Genomic DNA, 25,945 nt, shown 5'->3' with positions numbered 1-25,945 from the left:
AGCATTTAATGAGACAAAGGAATCTGTTATGAAAGAATGGGGTGAAAAGCAGTCCATGTAGAGTGAATAGCATGTACAAAGGCCCTGAGGTCAGAAAGAACATGATGTATTTGAGGAATTGAAAGGATCTAAATGTGGCTAGCATATAAGAATCAAGGGGTGGGGGGGGCCTAAATCCAAGATGATATCAGAAAGTTAGACACATGTTACATTATCGTCCTTGATAGAGAAGTTCGGATTTTATTTGAAGTGTATCAGGAAGCCATTCAAGAGTTTTATCTAGGGAAATGGTGTAATCTGATTTATGTCATAAAAAGAAAAGTATGATGGAAATGGATTGGCAGGGCTAAGGCCAGAAGTAGGAAGACCAGTTTTCAGCAGGGGGATTTATCCCTTCTGGGGATGTTTGTAAATGTGGGGTATTATTTTCAGTTGTTACAATGATAGGGATTACTCTGGCATTTAGAGAGCTGGGGTCAGGGTTGTTAAACATCTTATAGTGTGTAGGATGGTTTTTCTCAACTACAGATTATCCCAAATGCTTTCAGTGTCTTCATTGAGAAACACTGAGGAAAATGTAGTCATAACTGAATTAAAACAATAGTTGGAACTAGTGTGGAGGCAGTGGAAATGAAGAAAAGCAGATGCAAGATAGAATTTGCTGTTAGATTGGGAATTGGGAGTGAAAGAGAAGAATCAATAATGACATCCGTCTTTCTAGTTAAAAGCAACTAGGTGGATTGTGGAACCATTTATAGATAAGGGAGATGAAAGTGAATTCTCTCTTGGGTGTGTTAAGTTTGAAATGCAAAGTATCCAAAGGAGCAATCAAAAGGTATTGGAGCCCAGCCGGGTGTGGCTCAGCGGTTGAGCGTCGTCCTAGGATCCAGGCGATCAGGGTTCGATTCCCGGTCAGGGCACATGCCCGGGTTGCGGGCTCGATCCCCAGTCGGGGGTGTGCAGGAGGCAGCTGATCAATGACTCTCTCATCATTGATGTTTCTATCTCTCTCTCCCTCTCCTTTCATCTCTCTGTAATCAATAAAGATTTATTTAAAAAAAAAAAAAAGATATTGGATATATAATTCGAATTCAGAGGAAAAATTTTGGCTGGAGATATAAATTTGGGAGTCACCAGAATATAGAAGGTATTTAAAGTCATAGTAATAAATTCGATGACTTAAAGAGAGAGGGGGAAAGGTCTCAGAACCCAACCCTAAGAAATTCCAACATTTAGAGGTTAGGTATTAGAGTAGGAACTTTTGCATGAGAAGAAAAGAGCATTAACTAAGGAAGTAAGAAAAAGTTATCTGAAGAGAGCCATGTAACAGATGCTCTCAGTGGAGACTATTTCAAGAAATAGGCAATAGTGAGACTGGGAAATAAAAATGGCCCTCAGATATATGAAAAGAAAATTGATGTCACTAAAAAGATAAATACAAGTCAAAGCCAAAAAGAGAATTCTCTTTTTACCTATCAAACTGGAAAAATCTAAAAATTTGATAACACTCATAGTGTTGGTGAAGCTATAGTGAAGTATTAAGTTTATATATTGCTGATGGGAGTACACATTGGTTAAAATCCCTATGGAAGGCAAATTGTCAAGAGCTACCAGAATTAGTAATGCATATGCCCTTTGACCCAATAATTCTGCTTTTAGGATTTCTCCTACAGATATACTAGTACTTGCTATTTAGCGTATGATCCATGGACAGCATCAGCATCACTAGAGAGATTATTAGAAATGCTGAATCTTACATCAGACCTACTGAATGAGAACCTCCATTTTAACAAGATCTTTAGGTGATTTGTGTGCACATTAAAGTTTAAGAAATACTGCTGTTAGCAAATGTGGGAAATAAAACGTAAAAGATATCCTACATGGAAGGATTGTTAATATTAGCAAAAGATTGGAAACCTAAATTTCCTTTGGAAGAATAGAGAAATAAATTCTGTACATTTATACACTAGAGTACTATGTAATTTTTTTAAAGGGTGGAGCAAATCATATATGTGGATGGCTAGTAAGCATATGAAAAGATATTCAGCATCATTAGTCATTAGGGAAATGCAAATCAAAACCAAAGAGATACCACTTCAAACACAATAGGATGCTATAATCAAAAAAACAGACACTAACAAGTCTTGGTGAGGATGCAGAGAAATTGGAACCCTCAGCCATTGCTGGGCCGGGATGTAAGATGGTAGATTTTGGCAGTTCCTGAAAAGGTTAAACACAGAGTTATCATATGAACCAGCTGTTCCTCTCCTAGGTATGTACCCAAGAGAATTGAAAACACATCCATACAAAAATTTGTACTTGAATGTTCATCATAGAGTTATTCATAGTATCTAAAAAGTGGAAACAATGCAAATGTTCACCAGCTGATGAGTGAATAAGTTAAATGTGGTATATGTCCATACAATGGACTATTATTGGACTATAAAAAGGGATAAAGTACTGATACATGCTACAACATGGATGAACCTTGAAAACATGCTACGTGAATGAAGCCAGACACAAAAGGCCACATATTATGATTCCATTTATATGAAAATCTTCAGAATAGGCAAATCTGTAGAGACAGAAAGTAGATTAGTGGTTGCCAGGGGCTTTTGGGGAGAAAGCAGTGGAGAATAGGGATTGACTGTTGATGGGTGTGAGGTTTCTCTTTGGGGTGATGAAAATGTTTTGGAATTAGATAGTGGTGATAGATACACACCTCTGAATATACTAAAAACTGAATTATACACTGATATCTTATGGTTGTGGTACTTTCTATGTGAACTTTGGTATACGAATTATATCTTTTTTGTTGCTGTTAATCCTCACCTGAGGATATTTTTTCCATTGATTTTTAGAGAGAGTGGAAAGGGGGGGGAGAGGGGGAGGAGAGAGAGAGGGAGAGGGAGGAAGAGGGGACATCAATGTGAGACACATCGATTGGTTGCCTCCTCCACATGCCCTGACCAGGGTGGAGAATAAACCTGCAACCCAGGTACACACCCTTGACCGGGAATCGAACATGCAACACTGGTGCGCAGGCTGATGCCCTAACCACTGAGCCACACCATCCAGGGCTTCTAATATCTTAATAAAGCTATTACTTAAAAAGGGTAAGGTCCGGCCAGTGTGGCTCAGCGGTTGAGCATCGACCTATGATCCAGGTGGTCACAGGTTCAATTCCTGGTCAGGGCACATGCCTGAGTTGTGGGCTCGATCCCCAGTGGGGGCCGTGCAGGAAGCAGCCAATCAATGACTCTCATCATTGATGTTTCTATCTCTCTCTCCCTCTCCCGTCTTCTCTCTGAAATCAGTAAAGACATTTTAAAAAAGTGTAAGGACGCTATATGTAATGTGGAAAGATCTGTAAGATGTGGTAAGTGAAATGAGTATCATTTGTATAAACGGGGAGAGAGAATAAGAATACATAATTGTATTTGTTTTTATATGCCAAAGAATTCCTGGAAGAGTAAAGAGGAAACTTAACAAGTTACCTGGTAGAAAGAAACTCAGTGGGTAGTGTAGGAGACTTCTCTGTATTCTTTTTTTACACTTTGTGCATGTAAAATGTATTTCTTATTCAAAAATTAAATAAGTTGGATTTTTTTTAAAAATGAAAGGTAATTCAAAAACCTGAGTCAAATAAGAATAGAAGTTCAAGAAGACTTTTTAAGTTGTATACATGGAAGTTATTGGTGACCCTTATAAAAGTGCTTTTAATGACATGATAAAATGTTAAATTCCAGATTGGGGTGAGCTGAGAGCATGGGAAGTAAAGAAATAAAAGCATAATATATAGATAACTCTTTTCAAGAAGTTCAGGTGCAAAGAAGAGATGGGGGTGGAATCCAAAGAAGGCTGCTAAGCCCTGGCCAGTGTGGCCCAGTTGGTTGGAATGTCTCATACACCAGAAGGTGGTGGGTTTGATTCCCTGTTGGGGCACATACCTGAGTTGCAGGTGTGATCCCTGTTTGGGATGCCTATGGAAGGCAACTAGTTGATGTTTCTCACATCAGTGTTTCTGTATCCTCTTTGAAATCAATGAAAAAATGTCCTCTGATGAGGATTTAATAAATAAATAATTGAAAGAAAGAAAGAAGGCTGTTAAGGAAGGGATTACTTAGTTTGGGTGATTCTATACCAATTTTATAATCTTTCAGCAATAAATTCAGTAAAGAGGGTGAGATTGACAATGTAAGAAAAGGAGATAATCGAAGGAATGAAATCCTCAAAAAAAAAGTGATCTTAGACCACCTGTTTAAAATAGGAAGGTAAGACATTTTATCAGTTGTGAAAGGGAAGAAGATAGACAGTTGCAGATACATTTGGTAGTTGTAAGGTGACAGGAATTCATGTCTAGTGAATTCTGTTGTGTTGGCAGATTATGAAACAATGTCAGGGGTGTTTTTGAAGGCAGTGGGTGGCAGAGTGGGATGATTGAGAGAACATGGTCTTCTTAGAAAATGCAAAATCAGACCTAGTAGAGAGTTGTAGAGGAATTGCTGGGTAATATTTCTGTATCTTTTCAGAATCCCCAAATATTCCATTATGGACATTTTTAGTGTCAAATGGAGTATATTAGTTAACTGTTTTTAGCAGTTCTTAGGGTATAGGTTGTTCTCAGGAATATCTTGAATGTTATTCCCAGAAGTCAAGTTATTTAGTAATTTGAATGAAAGAATTCACATTTTTTATCTTACAGGGTTAAGTTTGAACCTATAAGGATTTTTACTATTCCATCTTATGCTTATTCAAGTAAGATGATTCATTTTGTTAGTGAATGTCATTATATTAAAGAGGCATATTTAACTTAATGTTATAAATAAGAGTTTTACGGTGAGACTTCTTCTTTACTGACAGATGCATTCCTTGTAAAGGCTCTCGGTTTCCTCCCACCCTCCCACGCCCTGCTGTGGCTATATTATCCTTTAAGCTTCCTTACTGTCAGAGTGCAACGGAGAAAGGACAAATGGAGGTATGTGGAAGTCTTGCCTTGGCACTCTAAGTTTGATAACACACTGCCTGTGACACAACCGCTTAAAAATGTCCTGATGACCAGTGTTGAGTATTCATTACCTTATAATTAAATAGATGGAGGTAGCAGAGAAGGAGACACCTATGATCAGCAGGCACGTGATTGCCATCACTGCTGCCAGGGACTTTGTGAGGTAAATGGGTAGTGTCCTTAGTGCCTCACGCGTGTAAGGCACTCACCGCCAGGGTCGGGCAAGTCCTGAGAAGGCATGCCTCCATAAATTGTGCTATAGGCACCTGGCTTGATTCATCCTAGTCCTAGCCCTGTGTCATCAAAAGTCATTTGAAACAAGAAGCAAATTGGCTTCTAAAAACTAGTTTCCCAAGTTCGCTGAGCATTAACTATAATAGCTAGGAAACTGTTTAAAATGCTATATTCTCCCTGCCCTCTCCCCCTTTTAAGGATAGGATATGAAGTCAAGTTGTAGTATCACATTAATTACAATTTGATGCTATAGAGATGAGTATTTCAGAAAATATTCAGAAATGGGCATGTTAAGATAAATATTTAATACCTGTTATTAAGTAATAGTTGACTCTCAGCAATTTTTTCCACTTTTATAGGAACAGTTTTGGCGTTCAGTTATGTTTCACAACTACCTTGATTATTTAGCTGAAAATGGTTACGAATATGAAGAGAGCACTAAAAATCAAGCAATAAAAGAACAACAGGAACTTTTACTGAAAATGCTTGCAGTAAGTAAATAAATATACTGAAAAAAACTAAAGTTAAATGTTTTTCTAAGTTTGAATCTCTTAAAGGTATGTGAATTCCACATACCTGAGTTCCACAGCCTAGAATTCTTAAGTTTTATCTGGTGGTGTTTTTTCCCCCTTAAAAAAGTTCTGTTTTCCAGTTGACATTACATTTAAAATAGTTAAAACATTACCTTGTATCTAAGATCATAGGCAGTAATAAACTGTTATAGTTCAACCTCCCTTTTTGTTTTTACCCACTGCACTATTTTAACGGGTCCTGGGCAATTTTGATGCTTAATAAAATACGAGAACCAGGAGTCTAGCTCTTGCTCTTATCCTGTGCAACAAAGTTCCTAGACTTTTAAACCAAGGGTGGGCAGTCTTAAGAACTTTCATAAAGTTTTTAGATAGGCCTATTTTTTGTCATCCTTAGATAACTGTGTATAGTAAAAGTTTATCTATAGCCAGTGGCCATGTTTGGTTCCTGGGATGTTTAAGTACTTTTACTTTTGGAGATAAATGAACTTTTGAAACATAAGGTTCATGCTAGTGTCCTCACCACAGATTGGTTTATGGAGAGGAGTACAATACCATTTCCTCTTCGCTCATCTTGCACTGGGCTGTAAGCCCCTTGAGGGCAGTGGCCATCTAATGTTATCTAATATACAGTAGTCCTCAGTATTTCTTGAAAGAGTAAATGGTCTAGACTTTTCATTTGAAAGTTGAGGGAAAAGACTTCTGAGGGAAAAGTGATATCTAAGACCGCAGAGCTCATTGTAACTACAGTCTCTAAAAAGTGTATTCACTGCTGTCACCTCTCTGTGACACTGCCTTGAGTGTAGTACTAAAGAAATTTAATTCATTTATTGTAGAGTAAGTTTTATTCTTTTTATCAAGTGTCATTTGTGGTCTAGGTACTAGTAACCTTTTTACTTCCTATAACACATTCAAGGAAACATTTAATTTGTTTACCATTTAGTCTTACAGGAGTGTTTCCTTTGGAACAGTATTTCTCAGGAGGATACCTGAGGTTTTTGGCATTCCTGAACGCCTGGCAAATGCCTGTTCAACCTAGTTACTGAGAGAATCTTACTATAGCAGGTCCTTGAATAATATTTCATTCAATGTCAGTAAGTTATAGCTGATGAGAAAAAAATAAAAGTCAACTCCCAACAGGAGCTGCTTGCTGTCTGTGGAGTTTGCATGTTCTCCCCATGTCTGGGTGGGTATTCTCCAGGTACTCTGGTTTCCTCCCACATCCCAGAGATATGCACATGAGGTGAATTGTGTGTCTATATTGTCCCACAGTGAGTGAATGTGGGTGTGTGGGTGAGTGCATCCTGCGATGGAAGGGCATCCTTTCAAGAGTGGGTTCCCACCTTGTGCCCTGAGCTACTGGGATAGGCTCTGGCCACCCGTGACCCTGAACTGGAATAGCGGGTTAGCAAATAATTATCTCACTCATTTTTATTAATCTTTCTTGCATATATATATAGCACACATTTATTTCAGTGTTTAATATTAGAACTGTTTTGGGGCTTTATTTAGAAGATGTTTTGGTGATGTTTTGTGCCCAGAAATAATACGGTAGGAACTCAACTCTTGTTTATATCAGTTAGTATATGGTAAAATTGGTTTGTTATACATTCTTCAGCTTACTGTCACAGTTTCCAGGAGCCCATCAACCATGTTAAATGAGGACTTACTATACTCCCTTTTATTTCTAAATGCCCGCTGTGGCAAGAGTACCACCCTGATTGAGAAGTACTGCTTATAGATAAGTGATACTAGAAAATTTGAGAAGGACTTGCAGGTGACTATCTAAAGTTTCTGTCTGATGAGTTAGACATGGGATGTCCAAGTAACAAAATAGTCCTTCTACCCTATGAATTATGAGACTCTTAGTAGTCTTTGAAGTATTAATTTTTCCCACATTGTACTTGAGTTGTCTCACTTTGAGTTGTCAAAATTTATACCAAAAGAAAACTAGTCAGTGTTTTCTAAGAGATGTTAAATGACTGTCCTTTGTTTTATATTGTTAAATATAAAAAATAAAGCAAGGTAAAGGAAGTTGTTAATTTGGGAGGTCGAATAACTGTTTCTGGTAATTGGAGATCATAATCACACTTTAAAACTTTTGGGTAAATCTGCTTGCCCCCTCCCAGATTCACTTAGTAGCATTTGTACTCCACTTCTGGGCAATAGTAGTAACAAAGAATTAATTTACAATTTATTCCTCCTTTGAATTTGCTACCCTATTTGGCAAGGGTGGAAAAACAAATTTAGGAGAACCACATTTGAATTTTAAATGAATCTCTTACTTGCCTTGCAATGAATAGCTTAAAATGATATGTCATAGCTCATTGAATCTAGGCTGTTGATTGTAAAATGCACTATTATTTTATTCATTTAAGCCATTGAGGCAGAAAAAAAAATATTGCCAATTAAACTGACCTAGTACATGCTTCCCAATTTCAGAGATGTTAAAATGTGTAGAAATGTGCATCTTAGTATCAATGAGATATGTTATCTAGAAAGCTTTTTTCTCAGTTTTATTCGTTTTATTTATTTTTTAAAAGTTTAACTTAATGTGATCTGATTTTTTTCTTTTTTTTCTTTTTTGGTTTTGTTTTGCTTTCCTTTTTGGGCTAGCTTTCCTGTAAACTGGAGCGGGAATTTCGTTGTGTGGAACTTGCTGATCTCATGACTCAAAATGCTGTGAATTTAGCCATTAAGTATGCTTCTCGTTCTCGGAGATTAATATTGGCCCAAAAACTTAGCGAACTGGCTGTAGAGAAGGCAGCAGAATTGGCAGCAACACAGGTGGAAGAGGAGGAAGAGGAAGAAGATTTCAGAAAAAAGCTGAATGCTGGGTAAGGAATATTCAGTTGTTTGAATTTTTCTTTACCATTCTGAATATTAATGTGGTCTTTGCATATAGGTCTTTATTGAATAATATTGTCTTTTAGTTACTGTAATACTCCTACAGAGTGGAGCAAGCCAAGGCTCAGAAATCAAGTTGAAGAAGAAACAGAAGATATTGGAGAAGCTGATGATACAGAAGAAAAATCAGAAGTACTTAGGCATGGTAAGATACATTTTTAAGGCAATTTAAAGATGAGAAATATCATGTGTGGGGCTTTCCCTAATTTACTTAGCTAGGAAAATTGAATACAGTAGATCCCCCTTATCCATGGTTTGTTTTGCTTTTCGTGGTTTCAGTTACCTACAATCAACTGCAGTCTCAAATATTAAATGGAAAATTCCATAAATATACAGTTCATAAATTTTAAATTGTGTCATTCTGCGTAGCATGATGAAATCTTGCACTGTCTGATTCATCCCAACTGGGATGTGAATTATCCCTGTTCAAATAACTCTCATTTTACTTACTAATAGCCCCAAAACATGAGAGTAGTGATGCTGGCAATTCATATATGCTAAAGAGAAGCTATAAAGTTCTTCCTTTAAGTGAAAAGGTAAAAGTTCTCAACTTCATAAGGAAAGAAAAAATTGTGTGCTGAGCTTGCTAATAAGATCTATGGTAAGAACAAAAAAGAAATTTGTGCTAGTTTTGCTGTGACACCTCAAACTACAAAAATTAATGGCCACAGTGTGTGGTAAGTGCTGTTAAGACGTGGTGGAAGACATGAACAGAAAGTGTTCTGGTTGATGGTAGCGTGTTGTACCAGAAAGCACTGAGCCTGTGGAAGACTTCAGCAAGGATCGCCTGAAATGAGTGACCACGTCCACATAACTTTTAGTATAGTATATTGTTATAATTGTTATGTTTTATTGTTTTTGTTGCTAATCTCATACTGTGCCTAATTTATAAGTTTATAAATTAAATTTTATTATAGGTATAGACAGGATGGGGCCAAAGTAGGTTTACAGTTGTGAGTACACAAAATACAGTTTATTCGTACATTATTATTTGTTAATTATTATCTTATTTTCCATACAAACAACTGTAAACCTATTTTTGCCCTACCCTGTATGTATAGGAAAAAACATAGTATGTATAGGGTTCAGTACTATTCTTGGTTCTAGGCATCTGCGAGGGGTCTTGTAACATATCCCTCATGGATAAGGGGAAACTGCTGTACCCATACTTTTTCAAGACATCTAACTGTTGATTACAGAGGATGGCTTTATCTTTCCATTTATGTTGTATTACCTTAATTATTCCATAGGACAGAACCCATTTTCCAAAAGTGCAGATTCCTCTGATGTGCCAGCTGTTAAGTCAGGTAAGAAATATTTGTAGTTTTGTAATATCAAGAAAATGTTGCAAGTAGTCTCTAAAGTGGTATTCAAATACACTTTACCCTTTAGGTCTTGGTTTTTGTTTTGTTTATTTGGGTTTTGTTGTTTATCGGAGATGTTTGTGAAATTATGGTCATTTAACAAATATTTATTAAATGCCTATTGTGTGTCAGGTATTTGACTAGATGGAGACAGAATCAGCCAAATGTGCATGGTTGATCCCTGTATGAAGCTTATAGTACTAATTGGCTTTGTAAACTATGTACATATATTACTTTGAGTAAACAAAGTATCTTTAAAAATGTATACAGAGTATTTAAAGAGCATATAACAGCTGGCTGTAATTTATTCAGTAGTAGGAAGTGGGTTGAGGTTCCAAGGAAGGCTTAATGGAGTGTTGAAAATAGATACTGAACAATAAGAGTAAGGTAGACAAAGGTGGGTGGGAGTAGAAGCAGGGACAAAATATGTGGGCTTGAGGAACATGTGCGAAGACTATAAAAGAGTGGTGTGAAGAGCACAGAGAGCAAAGAAACAGTAGTGCTGAATGGTTTTGGAGCAGTGGGCAGGAGCCAAATCATGGAGATTCACATGGTCTATTGTAAGGATTTTGATCTTTATTCTAAGGTTGCTGGGAGGCTGTAGGTTTTAAGCAGGGGCATGGCATGGCACACTACAGAGGAGGAATGCAGTCCAAGTGACATTGAATAGTAGCTTGGACTGGGATAGTGGGGATGGTAGAAAGAAGGGAAGAATTGAAGAGGTAGTTCAGAAGATGATGTAGAGAGTGTGGAAGTGCAGGTGTGAAGAATGACTCAGTTTCTTGGCTTCAGTAGTACTTGAGTGGATGATGATGCCATTTACTGAGTCAGGATACACCAGGGAGATGCAGTTTTGTATAGGAAGGTGATGAATTACTACTGGATATTTGGTCAGGAGGTCAGGAAGGTAGCGTTTCTGGGATGGAGCTATAAAGTGAAAATCGTTGACCTAAGTATAGCAGTTTAAACCATGGGCATGGGCCATTAGGGGGGATGTAAAGTGAGGGGAAAATGAGCTTAGGCCTAGGGAATTCCCAACATTTAAACATGAGGTAGAGGAGGAGGAAGGAGAAGGAGGGAGGGGAACCATCAAAAAAGAATAAGACCAGAGAGGAAGGAGGTAAGCCAAGGTGATGCAGTAATCTGAGAAGTCAAGGAAGGAGACCGCATCAAGAAGAAAGGAACACTCAGCTATGTGGAATGCTATTGAGAGGGCAAATAAGATGACGACTGAAAAATACCCAGTAGACTTGGCTATTTAGAGTTTTATTGAGTTCTTAGCAAGAGCAAATTCTGTAGGGTGGGCAGTAGGGTTGGAAGCCATATTATATTGGATGTTGGAACATATGAGCAGTGAGGAAATAGGAATAGCCATGTAGATAGCTCTTGAGAAGTTTGGCTGTATGTGGGGAGGTGAGAGACAGTGGTGGCTGGAGGGGATGTGGGGTAGAGAGGGTTTGTTTTTTGTTTGTTTAAGTTGGGAAACTTGAACAGCCAATAAAAAGGGAAAAGTCAAAGGTGGTGTAGCCATTGATAGGACAGGTTTCTCGACAAAACAGGAGGGGGTGGGATGGAGAGCACAAGGAGAAGAATTACTAACCTTAGCTCAAATAAACATCATTCTTACATGGTAAGAGGAGAAAAGGGTAGACCTGTCTGTATTGTGTCGGTGTATTTTATAGTGGCAAGGTGCAGTGGTTCCCATCTAAAAGCTTTTATTTTGTCTTGGAAATAGGAAGGAGGTCATATATAGTTGTTAATAGTTTTAAAGTTTCAAAATACATTTATTTTTATATACTACAGATTTAAATATTCCATCTATTATTACAGAAGTCAGACGTCTTCTGTGCTTTACCACTATTAAGTGAGGGTTTTTTCCTTATGCAAGGTGCAGTTACTTCTAGCAACCAAGGACGTGTAAACCCCTTCAAGGTAAACTCTTTCCAGTGATATTTTCTATTTAAATACATTTCCATGCAGAGAAATATTTTCAAACCACCTGATGATCCTCCCCAGATTGAAGGCATTAAAGACTGCAGCAGATATTTGTGAAAACAAAGATAAAAGCAGCACAGGTTCACACTTGGGCTATAAGTTATATTTCTTACTTCTAAGTACCTGTGGTTTTGAAAGATACTCCCTATTTTTCTAGGGGATGTGGTATTTGGGAATATGTGGATAAGTCTTAATTTGGATTGTACCAAATGTACTCAGTTCCAAAAATGAGACTACAATACAAACTTAACAAAAATTTTAAGGAAAAATAAATTTATTGGGATTCTTTTTCTTCTTTAAACAAAATGCTAATACAAGTTCACTCTTTAGGTATCAGCCAGTTCTAAAGAGCCAACCATTTCAGTGAATTCAGCACGTTCTGCTAATATTTTAGACAATATGAACAAATCATATAAGAAATCTGTACTTAATCGAGCTGCAAATGATGAAAAGTCTCCAGTAATAAAGCCGCTAGTTCCAAAGCCAAAGTCTAAGCAGGTACTGTTTCAACTACCCACATCTGCAGAAAGCATGAGATCTGTTTGTCTTACTTTAGTTTTGTTCACTGTTTCAGGTGTGGGACAGGAGGCTCCAGTTGTTTATATATACATTTTTTGCCATTTAATCATTTTTTTATTTTTCAACCCAAGTTGACATACAATATTATGTTAGTTTCAGGTATACATTCCAGTGATTAGACATTATATAACTTACTAAGTGATCATCCCGATAATTCTTGTACCCATCTGACACCACACATTGTTATTAGAATATCATTGACTATATTCCCTATGCTGTACTTTACAGCCCCATGACTATTTTGCAACTATCAGTTTGTGCTTCTTAATACCTTTACCTTTTCATCCATCCCCCCAGCCTCTCTGTCATCTAGTAGCTGTCAAAATGTCCTCTGTATCTGTGAGTCTGTTTCTGTTCTGCTTGTTTGTTTTTTTAGATTCAATTGTTGATAGATATGTATTTATTGCCATTTTATTGTTCATATTTTTTATCTTTTTTTCTTCTTAAAGAAGACCCTTTAATATTTCATATAATACTGGTTTGGTGGTGATGAACTCCTTTAGCTTTTTCTTGTCTGGGAAGCTCTTTATCTGTCCTTCAGTTCTTAATGATAGCTTTGCTGGGTAGAGTAATTTTGGTTGTAGGTTCTTGCTTTTCTTTCTTTCTTTTTTAATATATCTTTATTGATTTAGAGAGAGGAAGGGAGAGGGAGAGAGAGCTAGAAACATCAATGATGAGAGAGTTGTCATTAATCGGCTGCCTCCTGCATAACCCCAGCTGGGGATCGAGCCCGCAACCTGGGCATGTGCCCTGACCAGGAATCCAACTGTGATTTCCTGGATCTTAGGTTGATGCTTAATAGCTGAGCTATGCTCGGTGAGACAGGCTTTTGCTTTTCATCACTTTGAATATTTCTTGCCAATCCCTTCTGGCCTGCAAAGTTTCTGTTGAGAAATCGGCTGACCGTCTTATGGGAGCTCCCTTGTAGGTAACTAACTGTCTCTCTTGCTGCTTTTAAGATTCTCTCTTTGTCTTTAACCTTTTGCATTTTAATTATGATGTGTCTTGGTGGGTCTCTTTGGGTTCATCTTGTTTGGGACTCTGTACTTCCTGGACTTATATGCTTGTTTTCTTCACCAGGTTAGGTAAGTTTTCTGTATTTATTTTTTCAAATAGGTTTTCAATTTCTTGCTCTCTTTCTTCTCCTTCTGGCACCCCCATGATGTAAATGTTGGTGTACTTGAAGTTGTCCCAAAGGCTCCTTACACTATCTTCACCTTTTTTTTATTCCTTTTTTTTTTTTCTGTTTTGATTGGGTGGGTTTTGTTTATTTATATTCTAAATTGCTGCTTTGTTTCTCAACTTCATCTACTCTACTGTTGATTCCCTGTAAATTATTCTTCATTTCAGCTAGTGTATTCTTCATTTCTGGCTGTTTCTTTTTTTTATGGTTTCTAAGTCCTTTTTCATGGTTTTGAAGTTCTCACTAAGTTTCTTGAACATCTTTATATCCATTGTTTTGAACTCTGTATCTGGTAGTTTCCCTCCATTTCATTTAGTTCTTTTTCTGGAAATTTCTCCTCAGTTGTTTATAATTGATTGTCTAGTAAAGGCAAAATTTCTCAATTCCGGTTTTGCTTCAGAGTCGCTTTTTAAAAACATATACTCCGACTCTGGGGACTCAGGCATCTGTGTGTACTTTTTTAAAAAATTTCCCAGGTGGTTCTGATGCATATCTCTATTTAATGACGACTGGTGTAGTACCTTGCTCTAATCTTTCTTTGTTCTGTATTCTGATTTTGCCTCCCAGATTTCCTTCTATATTTGTCATCAGTAAAATAGATCTGTTATTTATCTTTTGCATTTCATATAATTTTATTCATTTAGAAAACATGGAACTTGAAATACAGTTTTTTTGGGTTTTGTGTGTATGCATGCTTATTTTCAACTGAGAACTTCAGGACTTAACATGTTGGTATAAGAATTCTAAATAATTATAAACCTTTTTCCACATTTTCCAAAACTTGTTTGTAACATATAGAACCATACTAGATTTTGTTGCAGTATTATTATGTTTGTTTTTATAGGCATCTGCAGCATCCTATTTCCAGAAAAGAACTTTCCAAGATGATAAGACTGAGGAAGTGAAAGAAGAAAATCCAAAAAATTCATCATCTGAAACCCCAGCTATGTGTCCCCAAAACACTGAAAACCAAAGGTCAGTACATAGAGAAATTTAGTATTTTCAGATGCAATTTTCCTGTAAAAGGCACACAGAAGCAGCAATACAAAATTATGCAGCTGTTATTCATTATTATAAATCACACATTGACACTGGTAGTGGGCATTCTGAATACTTATAACGTTAAGGAAGTCACAAATGCTGATGTACATTACTTATTAAAGTATGCTTTGATAAATTGGATGTGTTTTAAATTGTAGATACATTTTATTAGGACACTATATAATTAGTTCTTTTTTAATTTTTAATTTTATTGTTTTTAGAGAGGGAGGGAGGGGAAAGAGAGAGACAGACAGACATTAACTTGTTCCACTTATTTATGCATTCATTGGTTGATTCCTGTATGTACCCTGACTGGGGATCGAAATCACAACCTTTGTGTATTGGGATCACACTCTAACCCAGTGAACTACCTGGCCACAGACTATAAATTTATTCTTTTTTTAATAGATGATATAGTTACATGAGATAAACATAGTCAAAAGAGGTGTGATGAAGAGTAAATCTCTTTCCTATCTACCCAGTTCCTCTCTGCAACAAGTTTCTTATATAGCCTTCCAGAATTAATCTATTCATGTACAAACACTCACATTGGTCTATTTTTTTTTTTTTTTAATTTTACAGAAATGGTAGCACACACATTGTTTTGTACATTGCTCTTTTTCACTTAGCAGCTTTTGCTGGTCATTTCAGATTACTACAGTTTCTTTCATCTTTTTATTCTCATTGAATAGATATACTGTAATTTACTTAGTTCTCTACTGGTAGAAAAAGATCTTTTGCTAGTACAAGTAGTACTGCAGTGAATAACTTTATATGAATGTTCTCACATAAACATATAGCTATGGATTCCTATATGGTTCAAGTTAATGTGCACTTGTAATTCTGATAGATATTGCCAGATTATTCTGTGCTGATGTTGTTATCATTTTATACACCCTAACAATATGGGAGTTCCTGTTTGTCCACGTCCTGTTTGTCCACCATTGCAACATTTTACCAAATTTCTTCATCTCTATTATGCTAGATTTATTTGAAATGCATCAGTTAAATTGAAAAGTCATAGTTTTATTTTTACTATTGTGTTTCATTTAACCAGCACCTTATGTTAACCAGTATAATTTGAGGGGGTAGCTATGGTTTTTATTTTTCCTATTTTGTTCTGAATTCAATTTTGATATTAAATAGTGAATATTTTAAGATTCAGTTTTTTATACTAATAACTGGATATACAGAAAAAAAGTACTCAGTAAATATTAAATGTTTGCATTAAACCCTCACTTGTGACCTAAAGACAATTGTGTCAGAAGTGAATTGACAAGTTGCTGTGTCCATGTTTTACATAATGATGGTACAAGAAAGGACCCACACTCCCAAGTCAGCTGTGAGAGCCAGGGTTAGAGGATGGCTAAGGAGCTTGTTAGAAATCCTGAAGATTTTAAATAGCTGGTTTGGGAAATGGAGAAAGAGCTTGCCAAGGCTACATGGAAGAATTTTCTGGGCCAGAGAAACCTAAGTGAGATTAGAGCACTTGAGCCTGTCAACATTAAAAAAGAGTTGGGCTTGGCTGGCGTGACTCAGCAGCTGAACATCAACCTATGATCCAGAAAATCATGGTTTGATTCCCGGTCAGGGCTTATGCCCGGGTTTTGTGCTTGATCCCCAGCAGGGGGCATATAGGAGGCAACCTATCAGTGACTGTCTTATCATTGATGTTTCTGTTTCTCTCTCTCCCTCTCTCTTCTTCTCTTTGAAATCAATAAAGATATATTTAAAAAATGTAATAATAAAAAAGAGTTGAGCCCTATCCAGTTTTGCCCAGTGGTTAGAGCATTGGCCCATGGATTGAAGAGTCCCGGGTTCGATTCCAGCCAAGGACATGTACCTCGGTTGCAGACTCTGAGTGCGGGAGGCAACCAATCAATGTGTCTCTCTCACATCAATGTTTCTCTCTCTCTCCACTCTACTCTCTCTGAAAAAGCAATGGAAAAATATCCTCGGATGAGGATTTAAAAAAAAAAGTAGAAAATGCAGAATTCATGGTTGCTGCAATTGGAAGGTACAAGTAATTGGAAGGTGTAAGTAATCCCTTTGAATTGACCTTACAAAGAAATTTTTAGTTTGCCCAGCTGGTGTGGCTCAGTGAGTTAGAGCATCATCCCATGCACCAGAAGGCCTCAGGTTAGATTCCTGGTCAGTGCTTATTACCTGGGTTGGAGGTTTGTTCCCCAGCCCAGGTCAGGGTGCATTCGGGACACAACCAATCAGTGTTTCTCTGTCTCCCTCCCTCCTGCTCTTCCATTGTCTCTGAAATCAATGAGAAAAAATACCCTTGGGTGAGGATTTAAAAAAAAATTTTTTTTAGTTCATTATTCCAGGTAGTTTTAAGTAATATGTAATATGAGTATTAACAAGTGTAACTTAATTGTATCTCTCTTACTTTATATAGCTATGTAAAGAGTAATGGTTGATTACTAACCTGAAAAATCATAAAGCACTTTAAACTGTGTCTCAAGTATAAAATTTTCTCACATGATTTTGCTATATTAGGCCAAAGACTGGGTTCCAGATGTGGCTGGAAGAAAACAGAAGTAATATTTTGTCTGACAATCCTGACTTTTCAGATGAAGCAGACATAATAAAAGAAGGAATGCTTCGATTTAGAGTATTATCAACTGAAGAAAGGAAGGTAAGGATAATTGTGCTGAGATTGAATCTTAGTGAATTCACAATGTTTTTTCTGTTGTTTTTTTAATTTATCTTTATTGTTGAAAGTATTACAAATGTCCTCCTTTTTCCCCCATTGATTCCCTCCACCCTATACCCCTCTCCCCAGCCTTCACCACATTATTGTCTGTGTCCATGGGTTATGCATATATGCATATAAGTTCTTAGGTTAATCTCTCCCCATGAATTCACAAGTTTTAAAGATTCATATAGAAAATACCCTTTTCTGTTTTTGAAAATTGAATACATTTCAATGAACTATGGGTGGAGGGGAAATTAACTGAAATGTCAGCCCGGAACACAAGGATATATAGTAGTTATTACTTAGTGCTAATGGTTAATTTGGGGGCAGGTATATCGTTTATACATCTGTATAAGTTATAAGTTGCTGCATATTATAAGTTAGGGGAATATCCCAAGAAAAAGTACATTAGTCATATGTTAAAAGCAAATAAAATTAATAGTAAAAATGAAGTTAATTCACATTTTTAGACTAGACTTTGGGGTCTTGTAAGCAGAATTTTTATCAATGCTATTTACTTAGAATTCTAACTGAGAATACTACTTCTGGTGTTCTTTTCTGGCCTTTCAGATGGAAATTAGAACAGGTGGCGTGTACCTATTACTCATGTAAATTTCTGCTATGTGATGGAAGGCTAGAAGCAGCTTTCTGTTGCTGTGGGAAGGAGTGTGTGTGGTGTATCAAGTAAATCCTGAGACTTCGCTTTCCCAGGGATTGCACCTAGTGACATAGATTCTTGCCTTGATAAACTGGCTTTATGAGTAAAGGTATTGCAAAATGAGGAAGCTAGAAACTGGTCTAACCAACTCTAACCTCATTCATAATCTTGTCAGCAATTTTGTGTTTCTCACTCTTTTACAAGTATTTATAAAAGGATAAAAATTCTAATGAATTAGGTAAAATGGCCTCTGAAAGCAAGTTGGCAAAGTTGTAATTGTTTTTGAATTCTTAGAATTGTAGTCAGTATTTTAAAGATAAATCTTAAACATTTACTTACATCCAGTCTGTTCATGTGAGAAATTCTACAGCTCAAAGGGTCCCTTTTCTACAATAAATGAGTGGGGAAGAATATAGAGTAGGAGGAGGAGGAACTGTTATAAATTGAAAGAGATTTAAGAGACAGATGAAATGAGTCAGGGATGAGAACAGTACTGATTGCCAGGAGTTGGGGCCTGGCTGAGGAGTAGGGGCAACATGACGAATCCTTGTGGTGACGACACCGTTTTGTATCTTGAATGTGGTTTAAACACATGAACCTACAATAGAATCAAACACACACACACATCCAGGTAGAAGTAAAAGGAGATTGTCGATGTTAATATCTAGCACTGCAGTTTTGCAAGTTTTTACCATTAGGGAAACTGCGTAAAGGGTACACAGGATCTTTCTGTCTTACTTCCTTCATGTAGATCTACAATCTCAAAATGAAAAGTTTCATTTTAAAAAGTATTTTGCACTTAATATGGTTAAATGCAAGCAGAGTTTAGATTGAAATATTATAGAGGTAGAATGTAAATTTTTTAAATGTGCTCTGCAGTTAAGTAATAAGAAATTCTTAATGAGAATTCTTAATGATTAGTTTGCCAATTCAAGTGCTAATTATGCTACTTTATATACAAGAATGTTAATTGGAAAATTTTTTTTTTAATTATTTTCTTCCTATTTTTTTTGTTACTGAGTAAAAATCTTTTCTCCTCCTATATTTTTACAAAGGCATGGACTACCAAGGCCAAAGGCGGAACTGCAAGTGATGGAGCTGAAGCAAAGAAGCGAAAACATGTGGCTGACAAAAGTGAAGAAACTGAATACCAGAAAGAAAAAGCAAAGGAGAATCTGAATTTGCCTAAAAAGCAAAAACCTTTAGATCTTTCTACGAATCAGAAACTGTCAGCTTTTGCATTTAAGCAGGAATAGAGTAAGGAAGTGGCCTTAGGAAAGTGATGGATTTTTTTTACTCATTTTTGATGAATCTGGACTTTTAAAAAAATCTTTAGGAAACGCTATGTTTTTAAAAGAAGTTAAAGACAATTGTTTGTCTTTGTAAGATAACTTAGTAATTATACTGGTGAAGGTAGCAGGGAATGTATAAAAACTATTATTTCTGCAGATTGCTCTCTCTCCAAATGGAGGGCCATTCAGAAGCTTATGGTTGTGGTCACTGACTTGAGGCCACTAGCATGTCCCAGTTTGTTTCTTCAAAACCACCAAAGCCAAGATCTTAAAACCTCTCAGCATTGAAATACTGTGTAGGGATTTCCTCTTTCGATTTATGTCATGTGCTCAGAAGTACCACAGTAGCTCGATTCCCAAGCGTGTTACCGTAGACTACTCTCTGTTTATACTGGACCTAGGGGGCCATGTTTTTTTAATATGGGTCGTAAACATGTAAATAATTTTGTAGATGAGACTTTTTGTTTGTTTTGGAAATTTCTTATGTGGCTTTTAATTGTCTGCATAGCCTAGTTTTTAAAAAATAAAACTCACATTTTCATGTTTAGCTTGATATGGCCTTAACATTGTATTTCCATGGGTTCGAAATGTTTTTAAAATATATATTTTATATTTATTACCATAATTTCCTCCACCACTCCCATCCTGCTATACATTATACACACAGGAGAGAATAATTGAAGGCAGTGTTTTGATAGTCTGCCCCTGGCATAATGTGTTCATGGTAAGGTACCCTGGTTATGAACATCAGTGGTACTTTTCTGAGCAAGTCTTTGAAGCCTTGATAAGAGAGTAGTTAAAGAATTAGGGAAAATGTTTAATTTTTTTATTTTGAGGAACAAGATTTAATTATTTCGTACTTTTTTTGGTTATTCTAAGCAGAACTTAATACAAATACAGCCACTTAATGAGGGCAAGGTACAGGGATGGGGATGAGTGGTTAGTGGTAAAATAAAATCAGGTGGTTCAACATCAAGTATAGTTCTATAGGTTGGAAGGAACAAAATATTAATTTATATGTATAGGAGCCAAAGGATATTCCTTATTTCACTATGATTGAGGTTAGGAAGGAATACATTTCTGATTTTTTAATTAGTATCTAGAGAGAGACATTACAGCACAGTGGTTAGGAACACAGTTTTCAATGCCAGATACCCAGGTTTGAAAACTCACTGCAGTACCTACCGTCTGAGTAACCTTGGGCAAGTTCTGCCTTTGTCCACTTATCTGTAAAATGGGTATAATAATAGAATCTACTTCATAGGATTGTTGTGAGAATGAAATGAGACAAGAGTACTTAGCTTCTGGCACATAGTGATGTTTAATATAAATGTCAGCTGTTATTATTATATATTGGCTATTTCTTCTTGCTTTGTCATTCGGTTTGATTGTGAGTACGAATTTGATCTCAAGATCCTGAAGTAAATAAAGGTTTATAATATTTTGGAAAGCATGTTTGTAGACATGCTTTTTTTGTTTTTATTTCCTCAACTGCTTATTATGCGTAGTATATAATACTTAAGGATATAATCCTTGCGTGTTCTATTTCAGATCCATAGGAACCTGATAATACCAAGGATTTGCAAAAGGTTTTTTTAATCCCCTACTTTTATTTGGCTAAAGAGAGGTTTTTGTAGAGACTTTGTTTAACTTACAAATCAGAACATTGAAACCAAGAAACATTATCTTTATACCTTTGCTATATAAGATTAAGCCTCTTTTAAAAAAAAAAAGTTTCAGAGAATTGGGACTTAATGGTAGGAAATGGAAATAATTTAACCATCGTTATGATATCAATAATTTTGCCTATTCTGAGCTTATGTACTGTAGAAATTTGTCATATGCTTAATTTTATTCTCCAATAGCAAAAACTTCTCAAAGAGGAGATTATTTTATAGCTTTACACCCATCAAAAGGGCATTATCTAATTATTCCAGAGAGCAAGTGAATGAGCGCTGGATTACGCCTGCCAACTCCGGGGACTGGTAATCTACAGCCTCTCATATCAGTGCAGCAGACTGTGGTGAGCCACCGTCGCTTACATGGCACAGATCCCCTTAGGCAAAGGATGAGACCCATCCACGTAGAAAACATCTCAATCAGTGGCTGGTTGTCTTACGGGTTCTCTTGTTTTCCAGCTGCTATATTATAGAAGGATATAATTTTCCCCCAGGTTTTTATTTTGAATATTTTTAAACCTACAGAAAATTTTAGATAGTACAGTGAACACAAGGATTTATCTAGATTGACTTATTGACATTTTCCCATATATGCTTTATAAACAGGGTTTTTGTTGAACCATTTGAAATATGCATGATGACACTTTACCCCTCAATACTACATGTATCTCCAAAGAACAAAGATAGCCTTCTACATAAGTACAGTATCATACAAAAGAAATGTAACAAGAATATTGCTGCCTAACATATTTCATATTAAAAATTTCCCCGAAGTGCCCTTTAGCCTTTCCCCGCAGCCCCAATGTAGTAGGATCAGTCAAGAATCCTGCCTTGCATTTAATTATTAAGAGTACATGTTTTTTAATACAGGAAAGAATGAGGAATAACATCATCCCCAATCCTAACATCCAGAGATAAACACTTAACATGTGTATGTCATTAGGCTTTTTTCTGTGCATATTTTTTTTCACATAGGTGTGAGTTCAAATTCATACTCCACAGAGATCTTAAAAAAAGAAAACTCGCCCTGGCTGGTGTGGCTCTGTTGATTGGGGAGGCATGCAGGGGTTGCTGGTTCGATTCCAGGTCAGGGCACATGCTTGAGTTGCGGGCTCAGTCCCCCTGTAGGGGGCATGCTGGAGGCAGCTGATGAATGTTTCACTCTCACATTGATGTTTCTACCTCTCTCTCCTTTCCTCTCTCTCAAAATCAATTTTTAAAATCTTTTTTAAAAAAACCTCAAGCCTAAAATTTAAAGTGTGGCCTTTTTTTCTGGAGGTGGTCTTACAGTTGATGCCAAGTTCTTGGTAAAGGGCAAAAACTGATGGAATAGAAAATAAACATAATGGAATCACAAAGCCAAGAAAGTTGTTTATATATATGTACACATATACATACATACATACATATATATATATACACACACATACACATACACACACACACACACACACATATATATATATATATATATATTTCAAATAGAAGAAGGGAGAGGGAGAGAGAGAAACATCAATGATGAGAGTCATTGATTGACTGCCTCCTGCACGCCCCCTTGGGGATCGAGCCCGCAACCTGGGCATGTGCTCTGACCGGGAATCGAACTGTGATCTGGATCCTAGGTTGATGCTCAACCTCCGAGCTATGCCTGCCAGGCAAGAAAGCTGTTGTTTTTTTGACACACTAATAAATTAGAAAAACCTGACAAGATTAATCATGATTAAAAAAAACACAAGTAACTGGTATTAGGGATGCAAAGGAATTTATTAACTACATGATACAGATTTTTAAAAGGTAAGAGGCTTATGATGGTCAGTTTTATGTGTCAACAGACTAGGCTACCGTTGCCAGTTATTCAGTCAATCACATAGCCTGTGTGTGGCTATGAGGGTATTTTATAGATTGTGTTAAAGTCCATAATCAATTGACTTTATTATTTATTTTTATTTATTTTTTTAAACATATCTTTATTGATTTCAGAGAGAGGAGAGGAGAGGGAGAGAGAGAGATGAAACATCAATGATGAGAGAGTCATTGATCAGCTGCCTAGCCCACAACCCGGGCATGTGCCCTGACCGGGAATCGAAGCCCAATCGCCTGGATCCTAGGTCGATGCTCAACCCCTGAGCCACGCCAGGCCGGGCTATTATTTATTTATTTTTTTAACCCTCACCCTAGGATATTTTTTCCATTGCTTTTCAGAGAGAGTGGAAGGGAGAGAGAAGGGATGTGAGAGAGACACATTGATTGGTTGCCTCCTTCATCCACCCCAACCTACCGGGAGCCTGAGATTAAGCCTGCAACCAAGGTACATGCCCTTGGCTGGAATCGAACTCGGGACCTTTCAGTCCGCAGGCCAATGCTCTAACCACTGAGCAAAACTGGATAGGGTTCAACTGACTTTAAGTAAGTGAGGTTGTCCTAGGTAATATGTGTGGGCCTGATTCAATCAGTTGAAAGCCCTTAAGAGTAGAACTGAGGCTTTTCTGAGGGAGAAGAAATCACCTGTAGAAACCAGCTTCAGCTCATACCTGAGATTCTCAGCCTTCCCCTTTCTGAACATCTGTCATATGGGTTTAGGGTTTTAGACTTACCTTCCAGCCTCCACAGTTGTGAGTCAATTCCTTGCAATAAATCTCTTAATATATAGCTCCTACTGGTTGAGTTCTTCAGTTGAACACTGACTAATTCAAGACTATTTTAAATAATTTCATGCAAATTGGAAATTTTTGATGAGATAAACAAGTACCTACAAAAGCAGAGCTTATTAAAACTCAGAACATCAAAACAACTAAAATACTTAGGAATAAATTTAATGAATAAGTGCAAAACTTGTACTTTGAACTAGTAAGCATGTTGAAAGACCTATAAGAAGAGCTAAATAAATGCAAAGATATGTTTATGGGTCAGAAAACAATATTGTTAAGATGGAAATACCCCCCAATTGACCTGCAGATTCAGTGCAGTACCTATCAAAACACCAGTTGGCTTCTTTGCAGAAAATGACAAGCTGATCCTAAAGTTCATGTGGAAATTCAAGGGACCCAGAATAGCCAAAACAGTTTTGAGAAAGGGCAAGTTGGAAGATTTGTACTTCCCAGTTTCAAAACTTACTATGAAGTTACAATAATCAAGACAGTGAGGTAATGGCATGAGACTAGACCTATAGATCAATGGAATGGAATTGAGAGTCCAGAAATAAACACATTTACAGTCAACTGATTTTTGACAAGGTGGCCAGGACATTTCAATGGAGAAAGGATAATGTTTTTCATAAATGGTGCTGGGACAACTGAACACATGCAAAAGAATGAAGTTGGACCCCTATCTCATACCATATTAATAAATTAATCCCAAATGGATCAAGGCCTAAATGTAAGAGCTAAAACTATAAAAGCCTTAAAAGAAAACATAGGCCTAAGTCTTTGACTTTGGATTAAGCAATGGTTTCTTACATATAACACTAAAAGCACAGGCCAAAAAAAGAAAAACTAGATGAAGCCAACATCAATATTAAAATTTTTTGTGCTTCAGAGAACAAAGAAAAAAAAGTCACAGAATGGGAAAAATAGCAAATCATATCTGTTAAGGGACTTGTATCTAGAATATATAATTTACAAAATAGTAAAAGGACAAATAGCCCAATTAAAAAATAGGCAAAGGACTTGAATAGGTATTCCTCCAAAGCGGATATACTAATGACCAAAAGGCACATAAAAAGATGATTAATATCTCTAGCCGTCAGGAAGATGCAAATCAAAACCACAAAGAAATAATCACTTTGAACCCACTAGGATGGCTGTAATGAAAAAGATGGACAATAACAAGTGTTGCCAAGGATGTAGAGAAACCGGAACCCTCAGACGTTGCTGGTTGGAATGTAAACGGGTGGGTGGTTTGGCAGTTCCTCAAAATGTTATACAATTACATTACCCAACGTTTTCACAACTAGGTATAAACCCAAGAGTAATGAAAAAATAGGACCACATGAAAACCTGTGCATGACTATTCAGAGCACCAGTATTTATAATAGCCAAAGAGTAAAAACAACCCAAATGTCCAAATGATAAATAAACAAAAGGTGGTGTATCCATACAATGGTAATAAAAAGAGATGAAATACTGATCCATGCAATGACATGGATGAACCATGACAACATGCTAAGAGAAAGAAGTCAATCACAAAAGATTATATATTATGTGATTCCATCTATAGGAAATGTCCAGAAAAGACAAATCTATAGACAGAAAGTAGTTTGGTGGTTGCCTGGGGCTAGGGATTATGAGGAAAAGGTGAATGACTGCCAACAGGTACAGGATTTCTTTTAGGAGTAATGAAGTGTACTGGAATTAGAGAGTGGTAGTGATTGCACAACTCTGAATTTACTAAAAACCACTGAATTGTACACTTTAAGTGGGTGAATGTATGGTATGTGAATTATGTCTCTATAAAGTCATTCTAACTCAAAATAGAAAATCTAATTTAAAAATTAGTCTATATTTAAAATTCTCAAAAAGAAAACACCAGGCCAGGTGAATTTGGAGTCAAGTAAAAAATTCCAATTTTTTACATATTCTTGAGGACAGTAGCTGTCATAATCTTGATATCAAAACCTGACAAGGTTAGTTCAAGAAGGAAAATTATAAACCAGTCTCACTCATGAACCTAGATGAAAACTCCTAAGTAAAAATTTTAGCAGGCCAGATCCAACATTGTATATAAAAAAAAAAATGATACTGGCTTCAGGAGCCGCGTCCTGGGCGCAGAG

General features: G+C 36.6%; 1 protein-coding gene across 2 annotated transcripts in view; it reads left to right on the top strand.

Moving 5' to 3' along the window:
• The window catches only part of WDHD1 (WD repeat and HMG-box DNA binding protein 1), a 56,156-nt gene extending 36,111 nt beyond the window's left edge, over nucleotides 1-20,045 (top strand). Inside the window, exons 17-26 of one of the 2 annotated variants that reach the window (XM_081148345.1) lie at nucleotides 4,864-4,978; nucleotides 5,602-5,733; nucleotides 8,389-8,609; nucleotides 8,706-8,824; nucleotides 9,930-9,986; nucleotides 11,932-11,975; nucleotides 12,369-12,536; nucleotides 14,645-14,775; nucleotides 17,350-17,488; nucleotides 19,262-20,045. In XM_081148345.1, the coding sequence (XP_081004471.1) occupies nucleotides 4,864-4,978; nucleotides 5,602-5,733; nucleotides 8,389-8,609; nucleotides 8,706-8,824; nucleotides 9,930-9,986; nucleotides 11,932-11,975; nucleotides 12,369-12,536; nucleotides 14,645-14,775; nucleotides 17,350-17,488; nucleotides 19,262-19,462 (1,327 nt within the window). In that variant the 3' untranslated portion in view covers nucleotides 19,463-20,045. The remainder of the gene's footprint in view (nucleotides 1-4,863; nucleotides 4,979-5,601; nucleotides 5,734-8,388; nucleotides 8,610-8,705; nucleotides 8,825-9,929; nucleotides 9,987-11,931; nucleotides 11,976-12,368; nucleotides 12,537-14,644; nucleotides 14,776-17,349; nucleotides 17,489-19,261) is intronic. The other variant, XM_081148346.1, reaches the window with a different exon arrangement.
• Nucleotides 20,046-25,945: the final 5,900 nt, after the last annotated feature.

Source organism: Miniopterus schreibersii, assembly GCF_964146895.1.
Source record: "Miniopterus schreibersii genome assembly, chromosome: 1".
NCBI lineage: Eukaryota > Metazoa > Chordata > Mammalia > Chiroptera > Miniopteridae > Miniopterus > Miniopterus schreibersii.
The sequence above is the reverse complement of the archived record's forward strand: the minus strand, read 5'-3'. Positions and strand labels throughout refer to the sequence as shown.